General features: G+C 50.7%; 1 protein-coding gene and 1 long non-coding RNA gene across 9 annotated transcripts; one reads left to right on the top strand and one right to left on the bottom strand.

The window, feature by feature from the left end:
• Window positions 1–321: 321 nt before the first annotated feature.
• LOC120373787 (apoptosis-enhancing nuclease-like) lies at window positions 322–26,395 on the top strand. 8 transcript variants are annotated; one of them, XM_039492684.1, is made up of 4 exons: window positions 322–412; window positions 1,079–1,874; window positions 2,764–2,964; window positions 3,592–6,846. In XM_039492684.1, exons 1-4 carry the CDS (start codon window positions 351–353, stop codon window positions 3,793–3,795), a joined length of 1,263 nt encoding a protein of 420 aa, XP_039348618.1. In that variant the 5' UTR covers window positions 322–350; the 3' UTR covers window positions 3,796–6,846. The 8 variants fall into 8 exon arrangements, with proteins under 8 accessions (XP_039348618.1, XP_039348621.1, XP_039348620.1 ...); XM_039492687.1 differs by lacking the exons at window positions 1,079–1,874; window positions 2,764–2,964; window positions 3,592–6,846 and adding exons at window positions 17,504–17,741; window positions 19,553–19,753; window positions 25,128–26,395 and having other exon boundaries at window positions 345–412; XM_039492686.1 differs by having other exon boundaries at window positions 362–412; window positions 1,650–1,874.
• Window positions 17,455–20,651, bottom strand: LOC120373788. The gene is made up of 2 exons (XR_005585717.1): window positions 20,540–20,651; window positions 17,455–18,376 (listed from the first exon to the last, which is right to left on the bottom strand). It is a non-coding gene; the product is annotated as an uncharacterized LOC120373788 (long non-coding RNA).
• Window positions 26,396–26,768: the final 373 nt, after the last annotated feature.

A 26,768-nucleotide genomic window follows, 5' to 3' on the forward strand; every position in this document is an offset into this window, starting at 1 on the left:
TCGAGGTCTCTCATATTTCCTGCAGAGGTGCAGGAGAGTGTGTGGGGCACTATAACCCGGCCACCCACCCCTTTCCCGGCCAGGACCTTGCCCGCAGGTGGGCAGGGACCCCAGGCCGAAGGCGCTGCCTGGTCCCGATCGCTCCGATCCAGCTGGAGCCCTTGCCCGAGGCAGGCGCCCGGACGCCCCGGGGAAGGACTCTCGGGGAACCTGCCCCACGCGCGGGGAAACAGCTTAGGCAGGAGCAAATAGGCCGGCCCCGCCCCTTCATGCAAATCGCATCCCGCCCCGTGCCCGCTGAGCCAATAGGCGGCGGGGGGGCGGAGCGTGGCGGCAGGACTTGCCCGGGCATGTGGGAGCCATTGCAGCAGCCGCTTCCGGGAAAGCCACGTGTGGGGAGCCGGCTCGCTGGGTAAGAGATGCGGGGGTCCGGCCGGGGACAGGGAGCGGGGGGCTCCCAGGAGGAGGGGGACCCAGGTAGGGGGCAGCGGGGCTTGTAAGCACATGATCTCTCCTGCTGTTCCTATTTTAGTCCTTCTGTCCCAGGCCCCTGCCCAGGGTGGAGCTGGCACTGCAGAGCCAAACTGGTAGGATTGGGATAAGCGCCAGCCATGGTCGTGCTAACTTCTTCCCCCCCCCCCCCCCCTCTTGTGGCCGTATCACTCCACTAGGCCTGGGGTGATGCTGGCGCCCCCCAGGCCCGCGTTATGGCTGCTGCAGGCTCTGTCTGCGCTCTGAACCACGGGCCCCGCCCCGCCCTGTCCTAACAAGGCCTGACTGAGTGACCAGCTCTGGTAAACACTGTGACCTGGAGGAGAGCTCTGCGGAGCTCGTAAGCTTGTCTCTGTCCCCCACAGAGGTTGGTCCATTAAAAGATATTACCTCACCTACCTTGTCTGGCTAATATCCTGGGACTGACATGGCTACAACAGGACTGCATGTGATAAACCCCAGGCGGGCACGTCATGTGCTATCTCCACTCACCCGTGGGAATGGGATAATCCCTCTCAAATCCAGGCGAGGAGCATCTCTACTTACCAGGCACTGACTAACGCCGCGTTGTGGGTATCTTTGGCAGGATGTCTTCTGGCCAGGGTTTAACGCCAGGTGTTGTGAGCACAGTGAAGGCCTGTGAGGGGAGGCAGAAGGGGGCCGATGGCTGGTTTCTCGGGTGCTCCAACTCCAGATGGGATCTGTGCTGTCCTCGTCCCAAAGCCCACCTGGCTCGCAGAGCAGATGTGGAAGATCGTGGCTTGCTGCAGAGCCGGAATAAAAAGAAAAGCCGGAGACACCAGCGGTTTATGGAGCGCAGGACTCTGCTGGAGCAGAGGGGGCTGTTGAGACCCAAATTGGGACACAGGACTGAGCCAATGGCATTCACGATATCCAAAGAGGGCTTGTTAAACAGAGAAGCCAGCAGATGTGGCCAGCTAGCCAGTGAGGATGTCTCTCTCGTGAATAATCAGTCTGTGGGGAAAGTCCATGTAACGCTCCCAAAGCCCAAGCGGGCTCTGTTGCAGTCTCTGCCAGTCCCTCCAGAGGACACAGCTGGGCAATGCTCCCTTTCGCTTTCCCTGGACTCAGAGAGCAGGTTACCTTTGCCTGGCAGTTCCAACTCAGGCAGAGCTTCCTTGTCCCACTCACTGCAGAGACCTGGGAAGTGCGTGGCCATTGACTGTGAGATGGTGGGCACAGGCCCTGGCGGGAAGCTGAGTGAGCTGGCGCGATGCACGGTGGTGAACTACAATGGAGATGTAATTTATGACAAATATATCCGGCCAGAGCTTCCCATCGTGGACTACAGGACTCGCTGGAGTGGGATCACCAAGCAACACATGCAGAAGGCTACCCCGTTCAGTGCTGCACAGAGAGAGGTAAACTAGAGGTGTGGTGTGCGTATCTGTACAGTCTGAACAAGGGCTAGATTTTATCCCCTCTTTGGGCAGCTGTCTGTGCACTGCTCTGTTGTCGCCGTTAGAACAGCCAGAGTCTGTCACCTGCCCCCCCCCCCCCCTCCAGGCTTTCCCAGGAGATATTAGAAAAGCAGCATGATCTAAGAGCAGGGATCGGCAACCTTTGGCCGGGCCGGTTTGTTTACCTGCCGCATCTGCAGGTTCTGCTGATCGTGGCTCCCACTGGCCGCAATTCACCGTCCCAGGCCAATGGGGGCTGCAGGAAGCGGCGGCCAGCACATCCCTTGGCCCGGGCCGCTTCCCGACGCCCCTATTGGCCTGGAGTGGTGAGCCGCGGCCAGTGGGAGCTGCGATCGGCCGAACCTGCGGAGGTGGCACGTAAACGAACCGGCCCGGCCTGCCAGGGTGCTTACCCTGGCGAGCCACATGCCAAAGGTTGCCGACCCCTGGTCTAGAGACATGAACGTAGGACTAGGAGTCAGGAACTCCTAGTTTCTGATACTTGCTCTGAAGCTGGCTTGCTGTTTGTCAGCTTTGAGGTGAGAGATTCTGTATCTCTGTGTGTCTTTTTTTTCCCCCAACTTTTCTCCCCCTTCCCCAAATTTCCAGCCTGCCTTGAAACCAGAGGATGCTTTGGAACTAGTCTTCTCTGGGAAATGTAGCCCTGCTTCTTCCTTGATTGTGATTGGATAGCTATCACTGGGCAGTTGTGTTCTGTGACATCAGAGAGAGGTATGACTAGTTGTGGGGTTAGATAGAGCGGGAGAAACCAAAATTAGTGCAAGGAAGGACTTCTAAATCCCTCTTACTCCCGCTGTGATGCCCAACTAACCACCTCTGACACTTCCAGATCCTGAAGATCTTGAAAGACAAGATTGTGGTGGGACACGCCATCCACAATGACTTCCGAGCCCTGAAATATTTTCACCCCAGAAGCCGGACTCGAGACACCAGTCGAATCCCTTTGCTGAACCGGAAGGCAGGACTCCCTGTGAAAGTCAGTGCCTCTCTCAAGAGCCTGGCAAGGCAGCTGCTCCACAAAAAGATTCAGGTAAGGGGCCTTCTGGGAATGGAAAGCAGGATCTGGGGAGTTCTTAACCCCTTCACTGCTGAGATGGCTAAGGCTGCAATTGGATCTGTGTAGGCAGACCCAATGGGAGACCATGTGGGCATAAGAGTCTCATGATAGAGGCAGGATGGTCTAGTGGTTAGGGTACAAGCTGGTATGTGAGAGACCTGGGTTCAAGTCACTGCTTCATCACAGACTTCTTATGTAACCTTTGGCAAGTCATTTAGTCTCTGTGAACCTCTGTTCCCCATCTGTACAAAGGGGGTGATAGCACTGCCCTGCACCACCGAGGTGGGAGGGTAAATCCATTAAAGATTTTGAAGTGTTCAGGCCCAAATGCTCAGAGGTATTTAGGCATCTAGCTGCCCTTGACTTCAATACCTCTGGGCCACAGATACTGCGGTGATGGGGGAGGCCCCAGAAATTACTTCCAACAGACTGATGTGCGGATCTGATTGCAAGATGGAGGCCTTGGTGTGTTCGAAGCCCAATAGAAACTGATTCAAACGCCGTTTATCCCCTGGAGCAACAGCAAGTTTTGTTGGGAGTTTGGCTCTGGAGCCTTCCCTAGCCCTCCACTCTAGCGTGGCCTTTTCTCTTTGCCCTCAGGTTGGCCAGAAGGGACACTCGTCGGTGGAGGATGCTCGGACTTCCATGGAGCTTTACAGACTGGTGGAGGTGCAGTGGGAGCAGGAGCTTGCCAGCAGCCACCCCTCCAGCCCCCCTCACACTCCTACGGACAGCTGCACAGACAGCGACCACTACATGGAGGACCAGTACTGGCCTAAGGACCTGAATATAGACTGCAAATGAAAGGCTCAGTCTCCATCTTCTCCTTGAGGGTTTCTCCTCCCAGTAGAGACATTTTCATGCCTTTAGCTTTAAACCTGAGAACAGCTGTTCACTCCTGTTTAATCTTTTTTCCCCCTCAGGGTTTGCTCCCCCAACATTGCAGCTTGGTGGTTGTGCATGAGAGCCTGAAAACAACACTGATCAATCCAACTGTGTGGCCCAAGCTGGACACAAAGCAAATGTAGGATGAGAAAATAAGACTTTCAGTTTCATTAACTTGAGTGTAGTAAGAGGGGGAAATTAACCCCCCATTCTCACCTGCCAGTGCCCTGTAATGCCCTTCCTCTGTTTGAACACTGGAGAGGACTAAGATGAAATGTGAAGCACACCTCTGCCTTTCTTTGGCTGCTATGGAGCCCGCATTGGTGCCCTGGCGGCCATCAATGACACTGCAAAGCATGACGTGGGGAGTCTGGTTGGGTAGTAGATACAGCAAGAGGGAGGGGTAGGAGGGCAGCAGGTGCAGACCCGCCAATGGCATGGAGTGCTGTTGACTAAAGAGAAGTTCTGGGACTTTGCTCCCTAATTCCCACCACAGATTAGTTTGCCTGGGAGGTTGCAGGCAGCTGTTTATCTCTTTAGAGCCCTGCCAAAAGGCCCTTAGACCTAAGGCAAAGGAAATGTGATTACACTTGTTTCTCAATGTCAGGGTCAAAATGTGGCTGATGTTGCTGGGCTGTGGGAGCTCCCAGTTCTGCGCCCAGCGATGACACAAGGTGTTTCTACACTGCAATAAAACCCAGGTGGCTGGCCCGTGTCAGCCTGCTCAGGCCCAGGGGGCTAGAAAACGGCTGTGCAGATGTTTGGGCTCAGGCCCATGAGGCCCTAATTCGCAGTTGTTCCATTTCAGTCCCAAGTGCCAGACTGGAAGGAGACAAAGGTGGCGCTAAACCATTTTTGTGCTCCCCAGACTCCTGGGCCAGCAGTGGCATGGGCTGCCTGACTCCCCATTAGCGCACAGGCCTGATGTCACTTACCCGGGGCTACAAAGCAATGACTAACGGGGCCCTGAGATCCAGGTCAGGATGAAATGCAATGTCCTGCTTTTTAGGCAGCTCCGCAGTGGGTTTGACTTGACGGAAAGCAGACTTGCACCCCTCTTTGCACAGCTTGTGGCTCCTGGATTAAAATCTGTGACATGCCTGGCTCCTTTCAGTACTCACCACCCATGCGCCTGTGCTGGTTATATCAGATGTAAACCACCCGGGCAGATACAAGGATTATTTCTCTAGGCTGCCCCTTATGTCCTGCTGCACTTTAACAGGCTGGATGTGTGATTGCAATGTTGTCTTGTCCCACCTGGTGTGCTCAGACCATCCTTCTGCTCTGTTTGAAACTCTGGGACTTTAAATTCAGAGAGCTTATGGGGCTCCACCACAGTCTGTGTGCGCTGCCCCTAGGGTCTGTATTTGGGTTCTTCCTTGGCTAGTGGGCATCTTATAGATTTGGAGCTGAGAGAGGGGAAGCTCTTCTTATGTCCTCCCACGGCTGGGGGAAGCTGCAAACTCCCCTTTCCTGGGGGAAATGTTCCACTCCTTGCAGTATATGTACATCAGGCAGAGCTGGGACCATGCAGGGCAGGGCTGACCCTGCCTGCTAATCAATTTTGGTTCTGAGTTAATGGGCCACTGCACTTTGAAATGATGCAGTGGGATAGCCACCCAGCAGGTTCTAACAAAGGTTAACGCCATGCTGCTGTATAGAAATGTGACATGCACTCCCCTCTGCCCCAACCTTCCTTCATGTGCCTATGTTTTTAAGTTTTATATGACCTTTGTATACATACCACTGAGCTTTGAGCCTGCATCACTGCCTCTTCATGGGTTGAGTGACAGGATCAAAGGAGTGGGAAATGCTTCAAAGCTGATTTCTGTGATCGCAATCAGTGGTACGGTTTAAAAGGCTAAATGTTTCTCTGGCAGAGCTAGAACTAGTCTCCCTGGTGGGGACTCCGAATTAACCATCTGGAAATCCCAGGCAGTGCATTTACCTCCATTCTAATCTGCCTCAGGTGGTTGTTATGCGCAAGGCTGAGTAACTTTAACTATCTCCAAGTGCAATGATTGTGGAACTGCTCTGCCTGGTGCCCTATCGCTGTTACAGATGAAACTCACCCATAGAAATAAGCCGGAGTTGTGTATTTAACTGGCTTTTATTGAGGCATTGCCAGTCAGAAAGGTCTGTCTATATGCAGTGTCCTACGGCCAGTTCATACCATAGCCTGTGGGAGCCAGTGACAACCATGGTGTTGACTGCACTATGCTAAGAGAACTTGACTTTTGTTCTCCTCCTCCCAAATGTTTCATTGTTTTGGGGGAGATAGAATTTGTGGGAGGAGGAAGGGGTACCAGGATGACCAAATGTCTTATGTACCTTTTAACCATTCAGCTCTGGTATATTGCTCCGTGGCTGATGGCTTCCTTTGTTCTTCTGTCACTGATTTTGTCTCCTTCTGGGGCAGTGTGAATATATAGGGTGGGAACCAGCCACCTTGCCTCGGATCACACTCCTTTCTGCTTAGCGATGCTGTGTTTGAAGAGAAGCGTGCCTGTATATACTTTCTGTAGTAACAGGCCAAGGAGAAGGCAGATGGTCTAGCTGTGGGGTCTTCCTGCCAGTTTAATGCTTGTCCTCAGTCTACGCTGACCCGTAGGGGAAAAAAAGATTCTAGCCTTGGCTTTGAGGATGCTCCCAATGAAAGTGCTGCAATATGGTCTTCCTGATGTGCAGTCTCACAGGCTGAGAGACAGTGTGAGTTTTCCCTCATTCCGTTCACACCTTGATGGTTTGAAGTGGTCCCACCGAAACAATAAAACAGCAGGAAATTCAGAGTCAACTCCGTAGCCTCTTAAGGGAGGAGCTCCCTGTTCCGGGCACCAGGGTTGTGGTGAACAAACAAACCCCAGAGTCTCAACTCTGTATCTCTCTCTAGAAAGAGTGAAAAGTGTGTAGTTTGATGCTAGAGGTTTAAAATGAAATATTTATATAATATATTTGTCAAACTGAAACTTACTGGTGAAAACCTGTGTTTGTCTTGATTGGGGCAGGCTGGGGTAAGGAGTGGGATTTCAGAGCATTTTGACAGTCACTAATCCAGGCACTGATGTGCATCGAATGTAAAAACTGACTGCAAACAGTTCTGTTAAAACAAGTCACTTTCTATGTAGGGACCAAAGCAATAGAAGCCTTAATTTAAAATGCTATTCAAAGGTGGGTCTCTGCGGAGGGAATTCCCTGCCTCTGAGCTCATCTACTCTGAGTGCTGCTTGGTGTATGCCCCATCCCAAACACCTCGGACCTCATCCTATCCTCAAGACAACTTTACAATGGATTTCCCCCCTTTAGAAGGTAAGAATACACTAAATAAATGTATTTTCTAAAGCTTTCTTGGGAGAGGATCCCATTGCCCACCAGTTTCTTGGCCACAGCCCTAAAAGATGCAACTCAATTAGTTCCTGGTATGTTCCTCTGACTCAGATATTATAAGGGGGAGGGAGAGAGAGAGAGACCGTGAGCAGTAGTATCAGCTGTTGAAGGATCTTCTGATTGGGCCACAATAGGGAAGGTTGACCTATATCTGGTACTTCTCAATTACTGAGAAGCAGCGGTAGTGACTCCTCTTAGTTAAAGATAGTGATATCTAAAGCTTGGTGCTTCTGATTGTTAAAGGAACACTGGCACCCTGAAATCGAGTCGGGTCAGAACAAATGAATCAATTTAGGTTCAGATCCTACACCTGCCAGTGCCTGGTTTTACAATCGCACTTTCCTCTGTTTACTATGGGTTTCCACTCCCTGGTGCGGTGTGACAACTTCACCCCCGAGCTACAGGAGTGTGAGTGTATACAGACGCTCCCTGACTTACGCAAGTGTTCCATTCCAGAACACCTTGCGTAAGTTGAATTTTGCATAAGTTGGGAACGTATCTCTGACAATTACGCGCAAAAAAAAAAAAAAAACCCAAACCCTTTTTCTGTAAGTGCGGATTTCCGTAAGTCGGGTGTGCATCACGTGGGGAGCATCTGTAGTAGAAATATCCCAGCCTTTGTAATGTCTGGTGGCCTCCTGTTTCCAAGCTATTGCATATTCTGAAGATGAGAAGAGCCCAAGAAGTGCTAAGTATTTTCAGCTGTTCTACCTCAAGGACAGGACAAACCAATACAAGGTGTTTAAAGAGACTCCACACCTATTCTGGGAGGAAGTGCTTCCCAAACCCTAGTCTGGCAGCCTTCACCTTGCAGACTGAAGCTGGCTTTCACAAATCACACCTGTGCTTTAAAGAGAAGGAGCATCTTGCCAGAATCACAGCCACTGATGCTCATAAAACAAACCAAACTGCCTTGATCACATGTTGTAAGAATGAGGTGAGTTTTGCAAGGGGAAGGAGGCTTGCTCAGCCTTATTTCCCCAAAGCTAATCATTATATGAGTCATACATATTTGGTAGGATAATTTTATTTAAAATACACTATGGTGTTCTGAACGAAGCTGCATCTTTGCCTGCCCTTCCTATCTACCAGAAAAATGCTTTGCTTAAAGGAAAACTGAAGTCATTTTGATGACAGCATTAGATTAGTGCAGAAAACTGAACTTAAATCAGAATATGGAAGGTGAACCAGGCAGGCTCAGTGCTTCAGCTATAAATACCTGCAAATATTTTAAGATCTCTCTTTATATGAATTGGGAACTGTTATGAGTCCTGGGGGAAGCTATCAAAATGATAATTCCACTATGAAAAACAATAATGGGGGGGGGCAGTAATGTTGCAAAACAGGATTTGTGGCTATCTGAACAGTGGTGTGGAGTGACAGGTTATGGGGGTTTTGTTCACTTTGCCACAAACGCTTGTGCAAATAGATTTGTTCACAGAAACGAGGCTCCCCTTTGTGCAAATACCTGTGTTTGCACATCCACAAAGGGATGTGCGTGTCAATACAAGAATTCACTCTTCAAGCCAGAAGTGCTTGCTCCAATGAGGGAGTGCAAACATGCCATATGAGTAAGGTGACCAGTTACCCATCACTAATTGTGACTAATCAGAGAGAGTTGAAAGAATTAGCCTACAGCAGGTTAGTCACAAACTGAAATCACCTGTAACATGACAGACTAGAATGAATATTTTTACCAAACTGTCTGCAGACAACTCAGCATCAGGAAAAAAGAGGGTTACTTTCAGACATTTTCTGGAGTACTTTGCCTGGCACATGGTGTTACATGCCTTAAAAATCCCTACAACACAGATCTCTCAAGACAGAAAGCTCTGAACTGCAGTGCCATGCACCCTGCACTGACCTCCACCTTTTCTTCTCTGGCTACAGAAGATGCAGAGGGAGCCTGGAGACTCAGAAAACCCTTGAAAATGTTACAGAATTTGTCTAAAAAGAGCTGTGAAGATCTGCAGCCCTTTCTAGCTCTGGCTGTGGTTCTTGTGTTCCTTTCTCAGTACAGGTCACTAGCCTTGAGCTGGTGCTGCTACCTCCATTATTTTGCTTTTTAATAAGCAGCTAGGATGTTTTAAAGACATCCTAGTGATTTAACTATGGCCTGGTCCACACTAGGACTTTAATTCGAATTTAGCAGCATTAATTCGACTTAACCGTGCACCCGTCCACACCAGGAAGCTAATTAGTTCGACCTAGAGGGCTCTTTAGTTCGAATTCTGTACTCCTCCCCGACGAGGGGAGTAGCGCTAAATTCAACATGGCCATGTCGAATTAGGCTAGGTGTGGATGCAAATCGACCTTAGTAGCTCCGGGAGCTATCCCACAGTGCACCACTCTGTTGACGCTCTGGACAGCAGTCCGAGCTTGGATGCTCTGACCAGCCACACAGGAAAAGCCCCGGGGAAATTTGAATTCCTTTTCCTGTCTGGCCAGTTTGAATCTCATTTCCTGTGTGGACATCATGGCGAGCTCAGCAGCACTGGCAGCGATGCAGAGCTCTCCAGCAGAGGAGTCCGGGGAATCTCAGAGTAGAAAGAGGGCCCCAGCATGGACTGACCAGGAAGTGTTGGATCTCATCGCTGTGTGGGGCGATGAGTCTGTGCTTTCGGAGCTGCGCTCCAAAAAACGGAATGCAAAGACCTACGAGAAGGTCTCCAAAGCCATGGCACTCAGAGGATACAGCCGGGATGCAACGCAGTGCCGCGTGAAAGTCAAGGAGCTGAGACAAGGCTACCAAAAAATCAGAGCGGCAAACGGACGCTCCGGAGCCCAGCCCCAGACATGCCGGTTCTACGAGGCACTGCATGCCATTCTCGGTGGGTCTGCCACCACTGCCCCACCAGTGTGCGTGGACTCCGACGATGGGATAGTGTCGACGGCCAGTTCCTCGGCGATGTTCGCGGACGGGGAAGATGAGGAAGGAGATGAGGACGGGGGGGGCAGTCAACAGCGCTTACAACGCTGATTTTTCCAGACAGCCAGGATCTCTTCATCACCCTCACTGAGATTCCCTACCAACCCTCCCCAGCCATTACCCCGGACCCTGAATCAGGGGAAGGATCAGTCTGTAAGTGCTTTAAACATGTTAACATTTATTTTTAATGGAGCAGGAATAGTTACTAGTTGAAAAGAAGGTCAATATATATGGGGATAGAACAGAAATCCTCTTGGGAGATTTCCGAGAAGCTCTCCTGCAGGTAATCGAAAAGCCTCCACATGAGGTTCCTGGGGAGAGCTGCCTTATTAGGTGCTCCGTGGTAGCACACTTTTCTGCGCCAGGCTATCATCAGGTACTCCGGGAGCATTGCCTCCACGAGCACGGCAGCATAGGCCCCTGGTTTGTGCTGGCTTTCACGCAGCATGCGCTCTCTATCTGCCTCGGTGACCCTCCTCAGGGTGATCTCGCTCGGAGACTCCTGCATTTAATTACAGTAATTTGTGTACTATTAGTATTGGGAGTGCTTCACTGTTCCTTTGCATAACAATGAGCGTCACTTTACAGCCACATGGTGGAGGCTGCAGAGTGGCAGCATACAGGGATCTTTCCCAGGGAACAGATGCGAGGGGGTGCAACAGGGGCAGAGTTTATGCCTTCAGGATTGCCTGTAGCAAGAGGACAGTGGTATACATTCACTTTTAAGCAGCCAAAAGTTTTTGGCTTACCATGCCTGGCTGCTCCACGGATTCTGCTGTCCTGTCCCGCTTGTCTGATCTGCAGTGCAATCCCCCAGGCAATTAAAGCGAATTCTGAAAATTCGAACTTTCCCTGAGTGAGTGCTGTGCATGGTCTTGTTCACAGAGACTGACTAGACTGTTTCTTCTTTGCAAAAATGTATCTTTATAAGCAATTCACTCCCTTTTTCCCATCACACAGCTGCACCTGTATCCCGACCTGCTCCAGCATGCCCCTCACAGAGGCTGGCGCAGATTAGGCGGCGCAAGAAAAAGACACAGGACGAGATGTTCGCTGAACTTATGGGCTGCTCCCAAGCCGAGGCGGCCCGGCAGAGCCAGTGGAGGGAGAACCTCTCTCAGCAGCAGCGCTTACATAGCGAATGGGAGGACAGATGGCGTCGGGAGGACCAGCAGGCGACTCAAACGCTGCTTGGACTAATGAGGGAACAAACGGACACGCTCAGGCGCCTTGTGGATGTTCTGCAGGACCGCAGGCAGGAGGACAGAGCCCCCTTGCACTGTATCTGCAGCTGCCCTCCCCCGCCACAAAGTCCAATACCCCCCTCACCCAAAATAACAAGAAGGAGGTGCGCCAGGGGCCATGAAAACTGTCACTCCACCCCAGCAGAGTGCTCAAGTACCCAAAAGCTCTCATTCGCTAAATTTTGAGAAGTCCTTCCCTTCCTGGATCACCCAAGCCCAAATCCCAGTTTCATCCCCTCACTGTGTAGTTGATTATTAAAAATAGTTTGCTGTTCATTACTGTTTCAGTCATGTTTCTTTACAGAAGAATTTGTGTGAAGGGGGGGGAGGGGTTTGGTAATTGCATAGGACGGTCACCATTACCTGGGTACAGACACGGGGGCAGGATCTACAGCAGGTCACACACACAGTGCGGTCACTAGGCACCCTGGTCAGTCTGGGAGGTGTTTTTCATGTTCTGTGCATAGGCGGCAGGTGCCCTGCTCCAGCTATATTTGGAGCTGGGTCTCTCCCCCGGCCCTGACTGGATCGGGCCCTGGCCCCCACGGGTCTCCCCCCGCCCCGCCGCGCTCCGTACCTGCCTGACAGTAGAGCGGCTCCCCGCAGAAATGCTGTCTGGTGCCCCAGGGTCCTAGCGCCTGCCATACACAAATGGCAAGGCAGGCTGCCCTTACCCTGCCCTTCCACCATAGCCCTGAGCCTCTCCAATGCCCCAAACCCTCAGCCCCAGTCAGAGCCCTCATCCCCCTACACCTCCTCCCACTTCCCACACACCCCTCACCCCTTCCTACGCCCCCACCCCCAGCCCAGAGCCTGCACCCCTCACCCCTTCCTTCACACCCACCTGTAAACGTCCTCCCCCCAGTCCTCCCCCGCCACAAGGCCACATAGCCCCCACACACAGAGTCCCGAAACGGAGGGATGGCAGGCTTAGTTGAAACAACCAGTCCGGCAGTGCAGACCGCTCTAGGAGCAGGAGCCTGTCATTCCTCGAGTGTAGAAGCGGTCTGTACATCACTGCACACCCTACCCACCACAGTCTGCGTCCCTGTTTCAACCCTTTAACGTGAATTCATTAGTAAAGAAAATGTTGTTAATTAACAATATTCCATTAACTTTATTTTTAAACGTGTGTTGGAAGGGGGGAAACGTGGTGAACGGGCTATGTAACCGCAAAAGAAAGTCAACAGTAACTGAAAGAGGGGCAGGTTCAGCTTCTCTGTAAAGAACCTGAAAAGTCACAGGTTACCCTGCAACCTGAGGAACCTATCTTTCAAAGCCTCCTGGATGCACAGCACTTCCCGCTGGGCTCTTCTAATTGCACGGGTGTGTGGCTGAGCGTAATCAGCAGCCAGGCGATTTGCCTCAACCTCCCATCCCGCCATAAAGGTCTCCCCCTTGCTCTCACAGAGATTGTGGAGAGCACAGCAAGCAGCAATAACAATGGGGATATTGGTTTTGCTGAGATCCGAGCGAGTCAGTAAACTTCGCCATCTCCCCTTGAGACGTCCGAAAGCACACTCCACCACCATTCTGCACTTGCTCAGCCGGTAGTTGAAGAGTTCCTTGTCGCTGTTCAAGGCGCCTGTATAGGGCTTCATGAGCCAGGGCATTAGCGGGTAGGCTGGGTCCCTGAGGATCACTATAGGCATCTCCACATCCCCAACACTTATTTTGTGGTCCGGGAAGAAACTACCTTCCTGCAGGCGTCTAAACAGACCAGAGTTCCTGAAAACACGCGCGTCATGAACCTTGCCTGGCCACCCAACGTTGATGTTGGTAAAGCGTCCCTTATGGTCCACCAGTGCTTGCAGCACCATTGAAAAGTAGCCCTTTCGGTTAATATACTGGCTGGCCTGGTGGGCTGGTCCCAGGATAGGGATGTGAGTCCCATCTATAGCCCCACCGCAGTTTGGGAATCCCATCGCGGTGAAGCCATCTATGACGACCTGGACGTTTCCCAGGGCCACTACCTTCAAGAGCAGGAGCTCAACGATTGCGTGGGCTACTTGCATCACAGCAAGCCCCACGGTAGATTTGCCCACACCAAAGTGGTTCGCTACTGACCGGTAGCTGTCTGGCGTGGCGTTTCCAGAGGGCTATGGCCACTCGCTTCTGCACAGTCAGGGCTGCTCGCATGCGGGTGTCCTTACGCTTCAGGGCAGGGGACAGCAAGTCACAGAGTTCAAGGAAAGTGCCCTTACGCATCCTGAAGTTTTGCAGCTACTGTGATTCATCCCAGACCTGCAGCACTATGCGGTCCCACCAGTCCGTGCTTGTTTCCTGGGCCCAGAATCGCCGTCCCATAGCATGAACATGACCCATTGCCACCATGATCTCCATGGCGCGGCGTACCATGCTTTCTGAGAGGTCTGTGCCACTCTGAGACTTCATGTCCTCACCGCGCTGCCGGAGCCTCCTTGCCCGATTTCTCAGCATCTGACTGTTGAAGAGGTGTACGATAAGGTGCGAGGAGTTGACAACGGCCATAAGTGCAGCGATGATCGCAGCGGGCTCCATGATCGCAGTGGAGTGGAGTGCTGTGGCATCCGCGCTGTCACTAACAGGAAAAGTGCATGAACTGATTTCCCACCGGCGGGAGTGACGGTTGAATGCTGACAGTTACCCAAGACCACCCTCGACACAGTTTTCCCCCAGCATGCATTGGGGGGAAATCCCAGAATTCCAATGGGCAGCGGGGAGTGCGGGAACTGTGGGATAGCTTCCCACAGTGCACCGCTTCCAATTTCGACGCTTGCCCCGTTAGTGTGGACTCACAAAGTCGAATTAGTGTCCTTAGTGTGGACACACAAATTCGACTTTGTAAGGTCGATTCTACAAATTCGAATTAACTTATATCGAACTAATCTGGTAGTGTAGACATACCCTATGTTTTACATTGCATCATGGGGGTGGCAAATATTTTATGCGCCATTGCAGTTTTCCTTTAAAATCTGTTAACTCAAACTTCAGTTTCAATGTTTTTGGCATGCTAAGGTAACCACTGTTGCCAACGTTAATACGCTGAGTAGGTGTCTGGCTTTGGTTTGATGTGGAAGTTTAGTGTGTCAGTTAAATCAATGACCATTAACCACAGGGCTCCAAGGGTGTTAGGAGCCTCAACCAACAGGCTGTCCTGCTGATGCACTAAAAGGGGTCACGTTATCACCCAGGTGCATGCAGGAGAGATGCAGCTAGTTTGAAACTCAGTGATTTGCTCATCACTTATATTTGGGTTCTTTTCCACGAGGGACAGTGGAGAGGATTTAGCTTGAAACCTGTTCTGATTTCACCTCCCCAGTGCTAATTGCAACCTATTTGCTACAAGGAGGGAAAGTGCAAATGCACAATAAATGAGGTTGGGGAGGAGGCGGTATGGGGGGTACAACAGATGCAGTGGGGAAAATAGGCTGATTGGAAATTGCATTATCTTGTGAGTAAAGCAGAAAAGAGTTCAATCTTCTGAAGAAAGTGACGATCTGTGAAGTCCTGGCCCCATTGAAGTCAACGGGAGTCTTGCCATGAACTTCACTAAGGCCAGGATCTCACCCAAACTGTTTGCTTATGCGGCTCACAGGGTCATTGTGTGCGTGAGAGAGAGATTGCAGGCAGAGAGTAGCTGCTGCAGGAGAGAGTGCAGGCAGGTAGCCAGGTAACAACTTGGCGAGCACATGGTCTCCCTAGCAACTTGCTCTTGGCTCCACCTGGGCATAATTAGACCAGGGCTGGAAGAGAGAGATTCTCTGGGAAACTACAGGGTCTCTAATTCATCTGGCAGCAGATAGAGTTTCAATTGGGGGAGATTTAAGAGTCACGGCCAGCACCCCATGGAGCTCTACAGTGAGGCTTGCAGCTGTGCTTCCCTCTTTCAATAAAGAGGCCCAGCACACAGATAAAAGGTGCCAGCATGACATGCTTCACTTTGAGATAACGAGCCTCTGTGCTGGCCCGAGCTATAGCGTATTAGCTCATCGGTGGCACTGACAGCCTCCAAAGTTCAAAAACCAGGAGTCGGGACCCCCAGATCATGGAATTGGCTTAAAAATTGTTACAATTTTTTTTTAGTTGGGGTTATTTTTGTTTGCCTTGTGGTTCTGAGCCTTCAGGGAGTGCTTAGGCTTAAAAATGAGACCCTTCTCCACAACCAGGAAGGCTAGTAACTTTTTGTAGTGAAAGCTGAGATTTTCACATACTCACTTGCTTCCAGGAGCTGGAGCTTTAAGTACCAATAATTGAGAGAGCTGTCAACAATGCTTAAAGTAGCATAGATAAGGCTGGCCCTGTGGTAGGTTATAAACTGCTTGGGGCAGGCAGCGTGTCTCCCTCTGTTTGTACAAGGTCAATAAACAATCTGCTGGTCTCTTGAATGCTCCACTCACAAGGTTGTTGTCTGAACTGAACAACACCCTGGGGAACCGCCTGTGGCAAATAATTCTGCCCTGGCCCCTGCTTGGGTATAGATAAGATCAGCTAACAGGGTGTTCCCATTTCTAACCTGTAAGATCTTTGCTCTTGTAAAAATCCCCAAGCAACCAGTGTCTGCAGTGCAGCAGAGTAGTGGAGTGGGAAGGAGTCAACTAGAAACAAGTGTGTCTGACACTTTAGCTGATTGAAACCTTTGTTTCCTGGGAGACTGGCCGCATTGACTCTCACAGGTGGGGGCTGTTTTACATTTGTTCCTATCCGGATTGCATATATTTAACTCTTTTTAAGCAGAAACTTTGCTTACCGTAAAAATACTAAACATGCATTGGTTAGAACTAAGCTGTGCCCAGACTCCCAGCTGCTCTGAGAGGTCATGGGACACTGCTCAACTCCAGGGCAGCAGGGCCATTTTTCATGTGGACGGGATTTCAAGGGCAACCAGCATTAGGGACTGTCTTTTTGTTCTGTGTACAGAGCCTAGCGCAATGGGGCCCTCATGACTAGGGCTCCTTGGTGCTACTATAATACAACTAATTTAGGAGGGAAGGAGGCTGTGTAAGGTCTGTCCATAAGAGAAAGCGGTGGAGGGATGTTGCAGTGCGTTATAGTGGGGGAGTGGGCAGCGTGAGCAGCCTGTTAGGGGCACAAGGCCTGCCAGGTGGGCAATGGCACCATGCAGCCTTTCTCTGAAATCCTGCAGCATTCCCACTGTGCCGAATCCCCTCCCTCCTGATGGCAGCCGGCTGCCTCTGGCTGCCATTCTTTCCCTCACTCAACCTCCATCCTCCTCTGCTCCCCTGCAAAGCTGAGGCACCCTCCACAGGCTGGGATGGGCTGATGCAGGGTTACACCGGGATTAGTGCGTTGGCAGTGGCGGTGTAGCTGTGTCGGTCTCAGGACGTTAGAGACAAGGTGGGTGAGGTAATGTCTGTTATTGGACCAACTGCTGGTGGTGAGAGAGGGGGCTGAACTGGGGATGGGGGAGGAACTGGGACTACGTGCCCAGGCCAGCTCTGCTTCGAGAGGGAATGAAGGCAGGGCTGGGAGCAGAGCAGGGGGTCGGAGGTGGGCTTTGGGCAGAGGGGAGCTGTGGCTGTGGGCGGAGCAGGGCTGGGTGGCGCTTCCTCCCTGCCCCTTATGGCATTGGCCTGGGTCCTGCCATGTGCCCCCCCCTCCGAACATTCCTCTGCACCCCTCTGGGGGGCATCCCTCACAGTTCGGGAACCACTGATCTAAATGATCTGCATGGTGGGGTCAGGGAATGTGCTGCAACTGCATGGGTGGTGGGGACAATGTCACCCCAAATGAACACAATAGAAAAAGATTCGCCCTCAGACAGTTACCTTGCTGCTGAAAAAGGGTGTTCTAGTGGGGAGTGTCTTGTCTGAAAAGTGCTGGTGTTTCTGACCTGGGGGAGAGACGGGGTCTTTCTGGCAGAATGAAATGATGATTTTTGCTGCATGTGATTCTAGAGGGGTATGGAACCATCACTCTGATTTTACAAAGAGCTCCTGCAATGTCTTGTGTGTTGTCTAAGGGACTGAAGCACATTCACACTTTCTCACGCTTACTGTAACACAGACACATCCACACCCAGTCTGCTTACATTTATTGCACGTGCCTTTTTGTGTAATCTTTAAACCAGGCTGAAGATGGTGGAGACTTCTGACATCGTGGCCCTGGACTGTGAGATGGTGGGCATGGGACCATTCGGAACTGAAAATGGATTGGCCCGTTGCAGCATTGTAGATTACTATGGCAACATGGTCTATGACCAATTCGTCCAACCAGAAGGTGTTATAACAGCTTTCAGGACCTCTGTGAGTGGAGTTCGCCCAGTGGATATGGAAGGAGCCACACCATTCAGGGTTGCCCGGGAACAGGTAAGAGGAATCACAATCCAGCCTTGTCCAAATGAAACACTTGGCCTTTTGTTGGGCAAAGAGTGGCATTCCTCTCTGAGTTCTGCCCCTGAACTGGCACCATGGCATGGCTCTAGATTCGTTGTTCGGTGCATGTGTCAATGCGTCACTGAGCACCCCCCCTAGAGAGAGTTTTCTAACTGAAACCTATAAAAAGTTGGGCCCAGCTGGTGGGGTGGTGAGTCTGACCAACCAGTTTATCCAGTTCGTACGGTGACTAAGTCACCAGGATTTGATGCTGGCTGCCACATACTCTCTTGTCGCTGCTGTAGAAAAGCTAATGAGAGAATACTCCTGGTGGCAGTGACTTGTGGGTTATTTACTTGCCTAGGGTCACTGCCGAAGCTGCCAGCAAGGTGGCTCGTGTTTCCATTAGTTCAGTTAAAATGGAATCCTGATCCAAAAGAGATTTAAAAATAGATAAATGGAGCAAAGGAACAGGGAGCACGTGAAAGAAAATGCTCCCAGTAAACGAAGGTCGGTGAATGTGCTGTCTTTGCGGATGAGGGACTAATAACACTCTGTAGAACTCCGGGCTAGGCAAGCAGCCTTCCTCAATTGCCAATCCTCTCCCTACATTCCAGTCTTGGATCACCCTGGAACAGAGACCACAAGTCATATACCAACAGACTCATTGCATGTGAGTTACCAGACTGCCATCAGCTGGTAATGACTTTCCATCGCTAAAGATTGATATTTTTCATGGAAAGATTTTGATTTTCAATGTTTAATGCATACAAGGTATTTTTATCAACAGTAGAGATCCTCCCTCACAGAGCAAACCTGTGATCTGATTGGTTATCCTTATCCTATGTGTTGATGATGACGATTATAACTTTGTATTCTAGTAGCACCTAGGAGCCCTAGTCATGGATGAAGATCCTAGTGTGCTAGGCTCTGTACAAACATAGAACAAAAAGACCATTCCTAATGCTGGTTGACATTGAAGTAAGACTCTAGACCAGTGATTTTCAACCTATTTTCATTGTGGATCTCTCAAATTGTTTTGAATGGAGTTGCAAAGCCCTTTGGAAATCTTAGACATAGTCTGCATATCCCACATTGAAAACCACTACTCTAGACCCACACTAGTCATGGAAATTGTTTTCACCCAGTAGTGTGGAGGGCAGAGTTGAGAATAGAGGAAGCTACAAACAGAGTCTTATGGATATGAGCACTTACAGGCCCTCTGACTGATGCTGCATTTAAATAAGATACCGACAAGAAAGGGAAAACATTAAGCAAAATAAGTAATGCAGAAATAATGATAAAATACCACACGCTAAAGAAATGGAATTGAAAGAACATTTCTAAAGTGCTGCACATTAAAATGCCTCAGTGTGGGTGATGTTCAGATTTACAATTGTGAGTATCAGATCTACTAGAGGGACAGAGTTTCAAAAGGGCCCAGCACCCACAATTGGGCCCGGGTTTTCCCTCATTCAGTGCTGTTGAGTGCTGAGCCCTTTTTAGTAATCTGGGCCCAATTGTGGGTGATGAGTGCTTCTGAAAATATCACTTAAATGCATGTGTTTTTGTGTGAGGCAAACAGAGAATGTCAGAAGCCTTTGGCAAGCACGAGTCTTTGAGATGGGTGCATGCTGCACCTATCCTCGTCTCTAACAAGCTCAAAGCCCCAGTTCTGAACAGTCCTCTGGCCTTTGGGAAAGTTTTGACTATAATGACAGAGCTAAGGCTTAACCGTCAATGCTTCTCTTGGCCTTTGGGGCCTTTTCGTGGTGTGAGTGGTGCTTCTCTGCCACCTTTTCCAGATTTTACAGATCCTGAGACACAAGCTGGTGGTTGGCCACGACTTACGTCATGACTTTGAAGCACTGAAAGAAAACATGTGGCGCTACCGAGTCTTTGACACGTGCTATGACTGGCTGCTGAGAAAGGAAAGCGGGCTGGGAAACTCCAGGCGGGTCTCCCTCAAGGTCCTTTGTGAAAAGCTGCTCAAGAAAAGCATCCAGGTAAGGAGGAAAATCACGCCAGGGCTAGTGGGTCGAGAGGGCTGTTATTGATAATCCCGCTATAGCTGCTGAAAGGGGTGTGGTTTCCCAAGGACCCAGTCTGGCTGATGGAGGAGAATGGTAGGCTGGAGTATTTGCTATGAACAGCATTACAAACGTAGCCCCTTTGTTGCTTAGCAAATCATTCAAGAGCTAGCGTGGAGTTTCTCAGAATGTTCGTGAATATTCACCTAAGTTTCAGTGAATCACTGTTTGCGTCAAATAGCTATTATCTGCATTGTTCTATCACCTAAGTCACATGGTGGTGTTTCTGCTCCCTGATTGGATGACTGAACACTTTTAAGCAAGAGGGTGACAGGTAGTGAATGTCTGGACGAATATCCATTATGCTAAATTTCGTGTCACTTTTAAGGTTTGCAAATAAGTGGCTTTCATCGAAATACTCCTGAATAATGACTAATAGGAGCCCAGGAATCCTAGCAATGTGAACTCAAGGCTCTTATAAATTTTTTTCCTCAAATTAGCTTTTCAATCAGCTGCAATAGCAGGTAACTGACGAGCCTGTCATTGGAGTGAATTTTAACCAATGAGAGAAGGTGAGGTGACACAAAGACATTTACTTCTGTCTAGCAACAGCCATTCCCGGAGCAACATGTGACAATTCCAGCTGAGCTCTGCTTTCACATCTTTCTTATTAAGCTTTTTTCCCTTTAATTCTGTTTAAAAGCCTTTTTTCGTAGAGGGGCACCTTGCAATTTGAATCCTATAATGGATTGTCCCCCTGACCTTATGTACATTCCTGGCAGCCTTTCCTCTCCCACAGGCACTTGGATGTGGGGGAAGTTAATGGAACCATCAAGATATGCATGTGCCTCTGTCCCCGTCCTGCAATGAGCTCTGCTCCTATGCGGTGCCCCATTATTACACCTGCACACTTGTATCTATGGACTTGCCCATTGTTCGAGTCAGTGGGGCTGCAGGTTGGTGTGGGGGGCTGCAGGTTGGTGCGGGGGTCTGTCTGTGCAGAGCTCGCTGCAGGATCAGAGCCTTGCTGAGTAACTGCATGATTTTATTGTTCCCCTTGTGCTTCCTTTCCCTTGTACCGCCTCTGTCTGTTTGCATCCTTCGCTCATTGTGCATGTCTAACTGTACCGTCTCTGGGGCAGGGACAAGGTCTCCGCTTGTTTTGCGAGATGTCTAGATCATTCGAGTGGGGGGGTGGGGGGGTGAAGCAGCAGCAGCAGCTGAGGGAGACGAGTGCTGACTCTGAGCTGGGAAACCCATCTCACAGGATTTGTTACTACTGACCTGTTGCCTCTGATTCCCTGGCTCTCCTGGTCCTCTGATGGAAGTTCTGGGCTATGGATTTTCTGATGTACCCCAGTAAACTCTAACAGCTCCACAAGAGCTAGAGTTTTATTTGTATGGGGCCTTCAGTAGGGGATGGTGAGGAGAGGATCTGGAGTATTTCACAATGCTCAGTGTGATTTTTCTTTTTATCACAGTTCTAGCTTTAAAAGGCTGGACAAAGAAAACCTTTCCTTGCAGTAACCCCAGATTCCCAAGACTAGAAATGGGAGGTATTTGTATTACAGTAGTCCCTAAAGCAGGGGTGGGCAAACTTTTTGGCCTGGGGGCCACATCTGGAAATTGTATGGTGGGAGTGCAGGAGGGGGTGAGGGCTCTGGTTGGGGGTGTGGGCTCTAGGGTGGGGCTGGGGATGAGGGGTTTGGGGTGCAGGAGGGTGCTCTGGGCTGGGATCGAGGGGTTTGGGGTGCAGGAGGGTGGGCTGGGATCAAGGGGTTCAGAGGGCGGGAGCGGTATCAGGGCTGGGGCAGGAGGTTGGGCCACAGGGAGAGGCTCAGGGTTGCAGGCTCCAGGCAGCGCTTACTTCAAGCGGCTCCTGGAAGCAGCAGCCATGTCCCCACTCCAGCTCCTACACAGAGCTGCGGCCTGGCCAATGGGAGCTGCGGAGGCAGCGCTTGGGGCAGAGGCAGCACGCAAAGCGGAGCCCTCTGGCTGCCCCTATATATAGGAGCCGGAGAAGGGCCATGCCACTGCTTTTGGGAGCCATGTGGAGCGGCCCCCAACTCTGCTCCCCGGCCGGAGTGGGGCAAGCCCCAGACCTCACTCCCCAGCAGGATCTTGAGGGCCGGCTTAAAATGGCATGCGGGCTGGATCCAGCCTGGGGCTGTGGTTTGCCCACCCCTGCTCAAGAGGTTCCATTGTTAGGTACAAACACATAGTGAAGGACAGCTCCTTCCCTGAAGAGGTTACTGTCTATTTAGACAAGACCGAGGAAGAAAGGATTGTAATCCCACTTTCTAGATGGGGAACAGAGGCACAGATTAAGTGGATTGGCCAAGGCCACAAAGGGAGTCTGTGGCAGAGTCAGAGCTAGAACCCAGGCATCCTGCATCTCATCCCTGTGCCTTTGCCACATGAATGGCTGCCTTCTTGTTTCTCTTGGGATTGTAAATTTGAAGGCAGAAAACCTACAGTCAGTTTAAAAATTAAAATCACAGGAGCCTTAATAACCTGCTTGGCCAGCAGGAGCAATAGGTGTGAGCTAAAAATGAATAGGCACATCTGCCAGTCGCTTAGCCCTTCAGTGTGTGTGAACTCCTGCAAAGACCCACTGATTGGTTGCAAGGAACCATTTTCACCAATGAGAGGGATTGGTGTGGCCTAGCAACAGCCTTTCCCTATTGAAAACAAGCCACTTAAACATCGTGACTGTCTGCAGATAAGAGAAAATGGCAAGATCCTCTCAGAAAGTGCCCAATCCTGGGAGGCAGTGAGTGCCCTCCGCTCCCTTGGACGTCAGGAACTGAAGTCGATGAGAGCTGGGAGCACTTGGGACTTCACAGATGCGGGATAATGGAGACAGAACCATGGATGCATCCTGCATGGTCACTCCAGTTCCTCCTTTCAGCCTCCATGTACCCAGAGCTGAGTGTTAGCAGCACAGGAAGAATTCTCCAGGTAGTGCAGAAAAGAAGCGAAAGCTGGTTGGCAGCTGTCTTGGTACAACACTGAAGCTTGCGCGGCACTGTGGGAGAAACGCATCTCTCTGAGCCAAAGGCCCACTCTCAATCAGAACACGTGCAGCTTGGTGGATGAGGCCCAGGCCCAGATGCCGCTGTGATGGCAGAAAATGCCCTGAGAAAGAGAGAGAGTCCCACAGGCCTGTAGGAGCTCAGGGCATGTCCAAGACACAGCCCTTGATGGTTTAGGAATCAAGCTGGGGGTAAGTGGGAATTGGACCAAATCTTAGAACACCCAGCAACAGTCTGGGGGTTGCACTGGAGGTCATGGCCACCTTTTGGATAAGCAAATCATTGCTTGGCATTCCTGTCCCCAAGCCCTGGAAGTGATCCTATGGGACACTCTTTGTGAGAAGTAATAGCACTGATGAGCTGGGGCAGGCGACCCTTGCTAACAGAGCTGCCTTTGGGCCCTGTGCAGGAGAATCTCGGTTTTAACTTAAAACCGACAATTTCTAGTCCTTTTCCTTGTGCAGGGGTTTGAAAATGCAGCTGATGTTAAACTGATGCAAACCAATGACTACAAATGAAAGGAATAGACAGGCAGGCTCTACGCTGGAGCGTTAAGCTGGAGAAGAAGGATCTAACAATCCTTTGCCTGCAAAACACCCCCTAATCCTTAGCCAGGCTCTGGGCACTGGCCAGTGATTGTCACAGGCAGAAACTGGTTCTTTTTGGAGGCAGCCAACCACAAATTGTTTCTGACCAGCCTCAAAATGCCTCGGCCAGCTCTGTTCATTACAATGTTCAGCCCCCTGAGTGCTGCAAGGGGAACTCCCCTCCCGTGTCCTGAGGAACCCATGTAGTCCCTACACCATGGATGCAACTCAGGAGCAGGAGAGGAGAAGGGCCAAGCTGCTGCTGTACAGAGTGGGGAGACTCAGTCCCCTGACTCCCCACAAGCTGCCCCACTGCCAGAGACTGCAGGACAATGCACCCACCGCTGCTGTCACTGTGAAAACAGATGTTGGGTATGGCAGCCACCTAGATGTAGCAGGGAGGGGAAGCATGGCAGGGGAAGAGGTGCAGGGCTGGAGAACGTAGGGCAGGGACTGATGGTGCTGGGAAGGAGGGGAATGTTTTGCTCACATCTCACTGAGGGCGGAGGAACGCTATGGAAAGAACCCCTTGTTCATGTTTTGGCACCACTGCTCTGAAGAAGAGCATTAAATATTGGGGAAGAGCTCAATGGAGTTTATGAGCATCTAGGAGAACCATCGGGCTGGACCCTGGAATTAGGCCCAGGAGTCACAACCCCATAGGCAAGTGTCTACTGTGCCATGGGTGGCATCAGGCTCGTGTGGGGACAGCTGGAGGGAATCCTGCCCTGCCTCATCAGGATGTCTGCTCTTGGCAGAAACAACAGCCAACTCTCTGCTGTCTGGCACCTTTATAAACACAGTAATAAAATAATCACAGTGTCACTCGGCCTGGCTGTCGAATGAGTGATGCATTCTAGGGACTGCAGAGGAGTTATTATGGGGCTGACGCGCTAATCACGGAGCTCATTTCTGTGCTCGCTACAGATTGTGGTGGAGACGCTGGAGCGCTGAGCTCCGGCGTGAGCTTGCTGAGAGCCAGCCCCATTTTGCAATCCCTGCCTGGCACCTTCTCTTCAGGCATCTCTGCCTGGAAACGGTTCTGCCTGGAATTGTATCATTATAGAAATGATACAGTTCAGTCAGCATTAACCTCCCTGGAAACCAGCATGGAAAATAGAAGTGTGGAGCTGATGGCTCCAAGGTGAGCAGCTGGGAGGCCCTGGGACCAGCAGGCGAGAAGACCACACTCTGCATACTAAAGGGCACACAGACTCCTACTGGGAGACTTTCTGGCTATCACCTCCACCCGCCCTGTGTTTTCCTCTAGTAAAATCACTCTGGTCTGTTGGTGTTTCAGGGGTGTGTGGAGTACCTGCAGGGAATGTTGCAGCATCTAAGGCTCATCTCCTTTATCCCATCTCGTGATCAGAACGAGGACCCTCCCAGTCCTGAGTATCAGGATTTTTCCATGGCTTGACACCATGAATTCTACTCTCCCCTTGATACATGTGTGTAATTCCCATTCAGGGGGCAGGTACCTGGTACAAAGGGAAGAGAGGCTAGGAGGACCCCTGCCAATCCAGTATAATACTGCCCTTGGGTTGTGTATGTGCCTGGATGCCATAGTGATCTCTCAGCCAGAGATGACATACACAGCTGAGGGGCACCTCACTGTCAGCAGCGTTGTTTCAGTAAAGCCTGGAATGTCCATCTGGAGACCTTGATCTTTCCAGGCTGGTTTTGCTTGCACTACGTCACTCTTGGGGCCCTTCTTTTGTTTTACAGACTGGCAGAGAGGGCCACTCCTCTGTGGAAGATGCCAGGTCGGCCATGGAGCTCTTCAAGTTTGCCAGGTCAAAAGGGCACGGATCCATTTAAGGGACTTCTTGCTTCTCTCTGTCTCATCGGTTCACCTGTGCAGCTGCGCTGAAAGTTATGGGACGGGCTCCTAGTAACGTGTCCAGTGATGATCTTGTTATGGGCCGAGCGAATGTCCCACGTGGGTAGGGTGACCATATTTCCCAAGGGAAAAACAGGACACCATGCGGGGCTGGCCCGAGCGCCTCCCTCCCTTATGGGGCTGGCCCTAGGTGATCGCCTGAGCCCCTATCCCCCCCATTCAAGGCTGGGGTTGCTGCTCATTAGAGTTCTGCCTGCCACGCGAGGCTGTCACTTCTCACTTGAGCCCTGCCTGCTCCCCTCCCGAACTGATCAAGTTGTCAAGAGCAAATGGGAGAAATGCCCACTTTAACCAAAAAGTCAGGACAGCTTAAAAAAGATTGTCCTGGCCAGTACAGAACATACGGTCACCCTACACATGGGGTCACTTTAAAATAAGCTGGGTGGCACTAATAAAAAGGATCTGCATTTCATTTACTAAATGATGTTTAAAAATTAGAAACCATTGAACAATTGGCAGCACTGCAGCCAGGCCTGTAGCAGAGGCCATGAAAGCCTGGCTTGGGTCAGCTGTTTCAACAGCTGGGAATAGGGGCAACAGTGGGAGGGCTTCCCTTTTGCAGGGATATGACCATTTTTCTGCAATATAAAACTATAATAATGCTCAAGAATTGGAGGAGTTTTGATCACCCCCCGGTGACATGTTGTGGCCTCTCATCTTGGATATAAGTGTAGAAATACAAGCCCAGTATGGATAATAAACCCATCACATTAGTCTTGAGGCAACCATCTCGTGGGTCCCCAGAGCTTCTGATATGGCTACATGCATAACTTAGGCTCCATGTGGAATAAAAGCTAGAGATCCTTAGTGGCTGGTATAGGGACTAGTATGTAGTGCTAAAGAGTCTTGCGAGTGTTTTGAAAGAAGTAGAAACATGTCTCATGAGAACCGGGCAGCTGTGGACTGAGGCTGGGAGTCAGGTGACTGAGTTCTTGTCCCCAGCTCTGCCACCGAAACACTGTTCCACGTTGGCCCAAATAATACCTGCGTCAGCGTCTCCATCTGTAAAAGGGGAGGTAGGGAGTGATCGTGCTGCTTGCCCAGCTTCGTGAAGTGTTTTCGGGTCTCTGGACACACAGTGCTATAGAAGTCTGATTATATGAAGCGCATGGTCCTTGCATTGCAACACAATGTTTTGAATAAAAGATGCTGTGACAATCAAAATATTAACCTCTCTGCTCCTTTGACTGGTCCCCCTCTTGACCTTATTGACGCAGGGGAGTGCAGACACAATGCTGATAGGCCCAGTATAAGAACCCGGACTGATAGATACTACCTGGTATAGTGTTCATATGGACAGGGACAGATCCTCCAAAGGTGCAAATGCTCATAATTCCATTGTAGTCCGTGGAACTATGACAGTTTGCACCAGGGGAGGGTCTGACCCATAAATTACTACTTTCTTTCTCCCACCTTTTGTCTGTCTTTTCTATATTTAGATTGTAAACTCCTAGGGACAGGGACTG

The sequence above is a fragment of the Mauremys reevesii genome, linkage group 10 (assembly GCF_016161935.1).
Source record: "Mauremys reevesii isolate NIE-2019 linkage group 10, ASM1616193v1, whole genome shotgun sequence".
NCBI classification, from domain to species: Eukaryota; Metazoa; Chordata; order Testudines; family Geoemydidae; genus Mauremys; species Mauremys reevesii.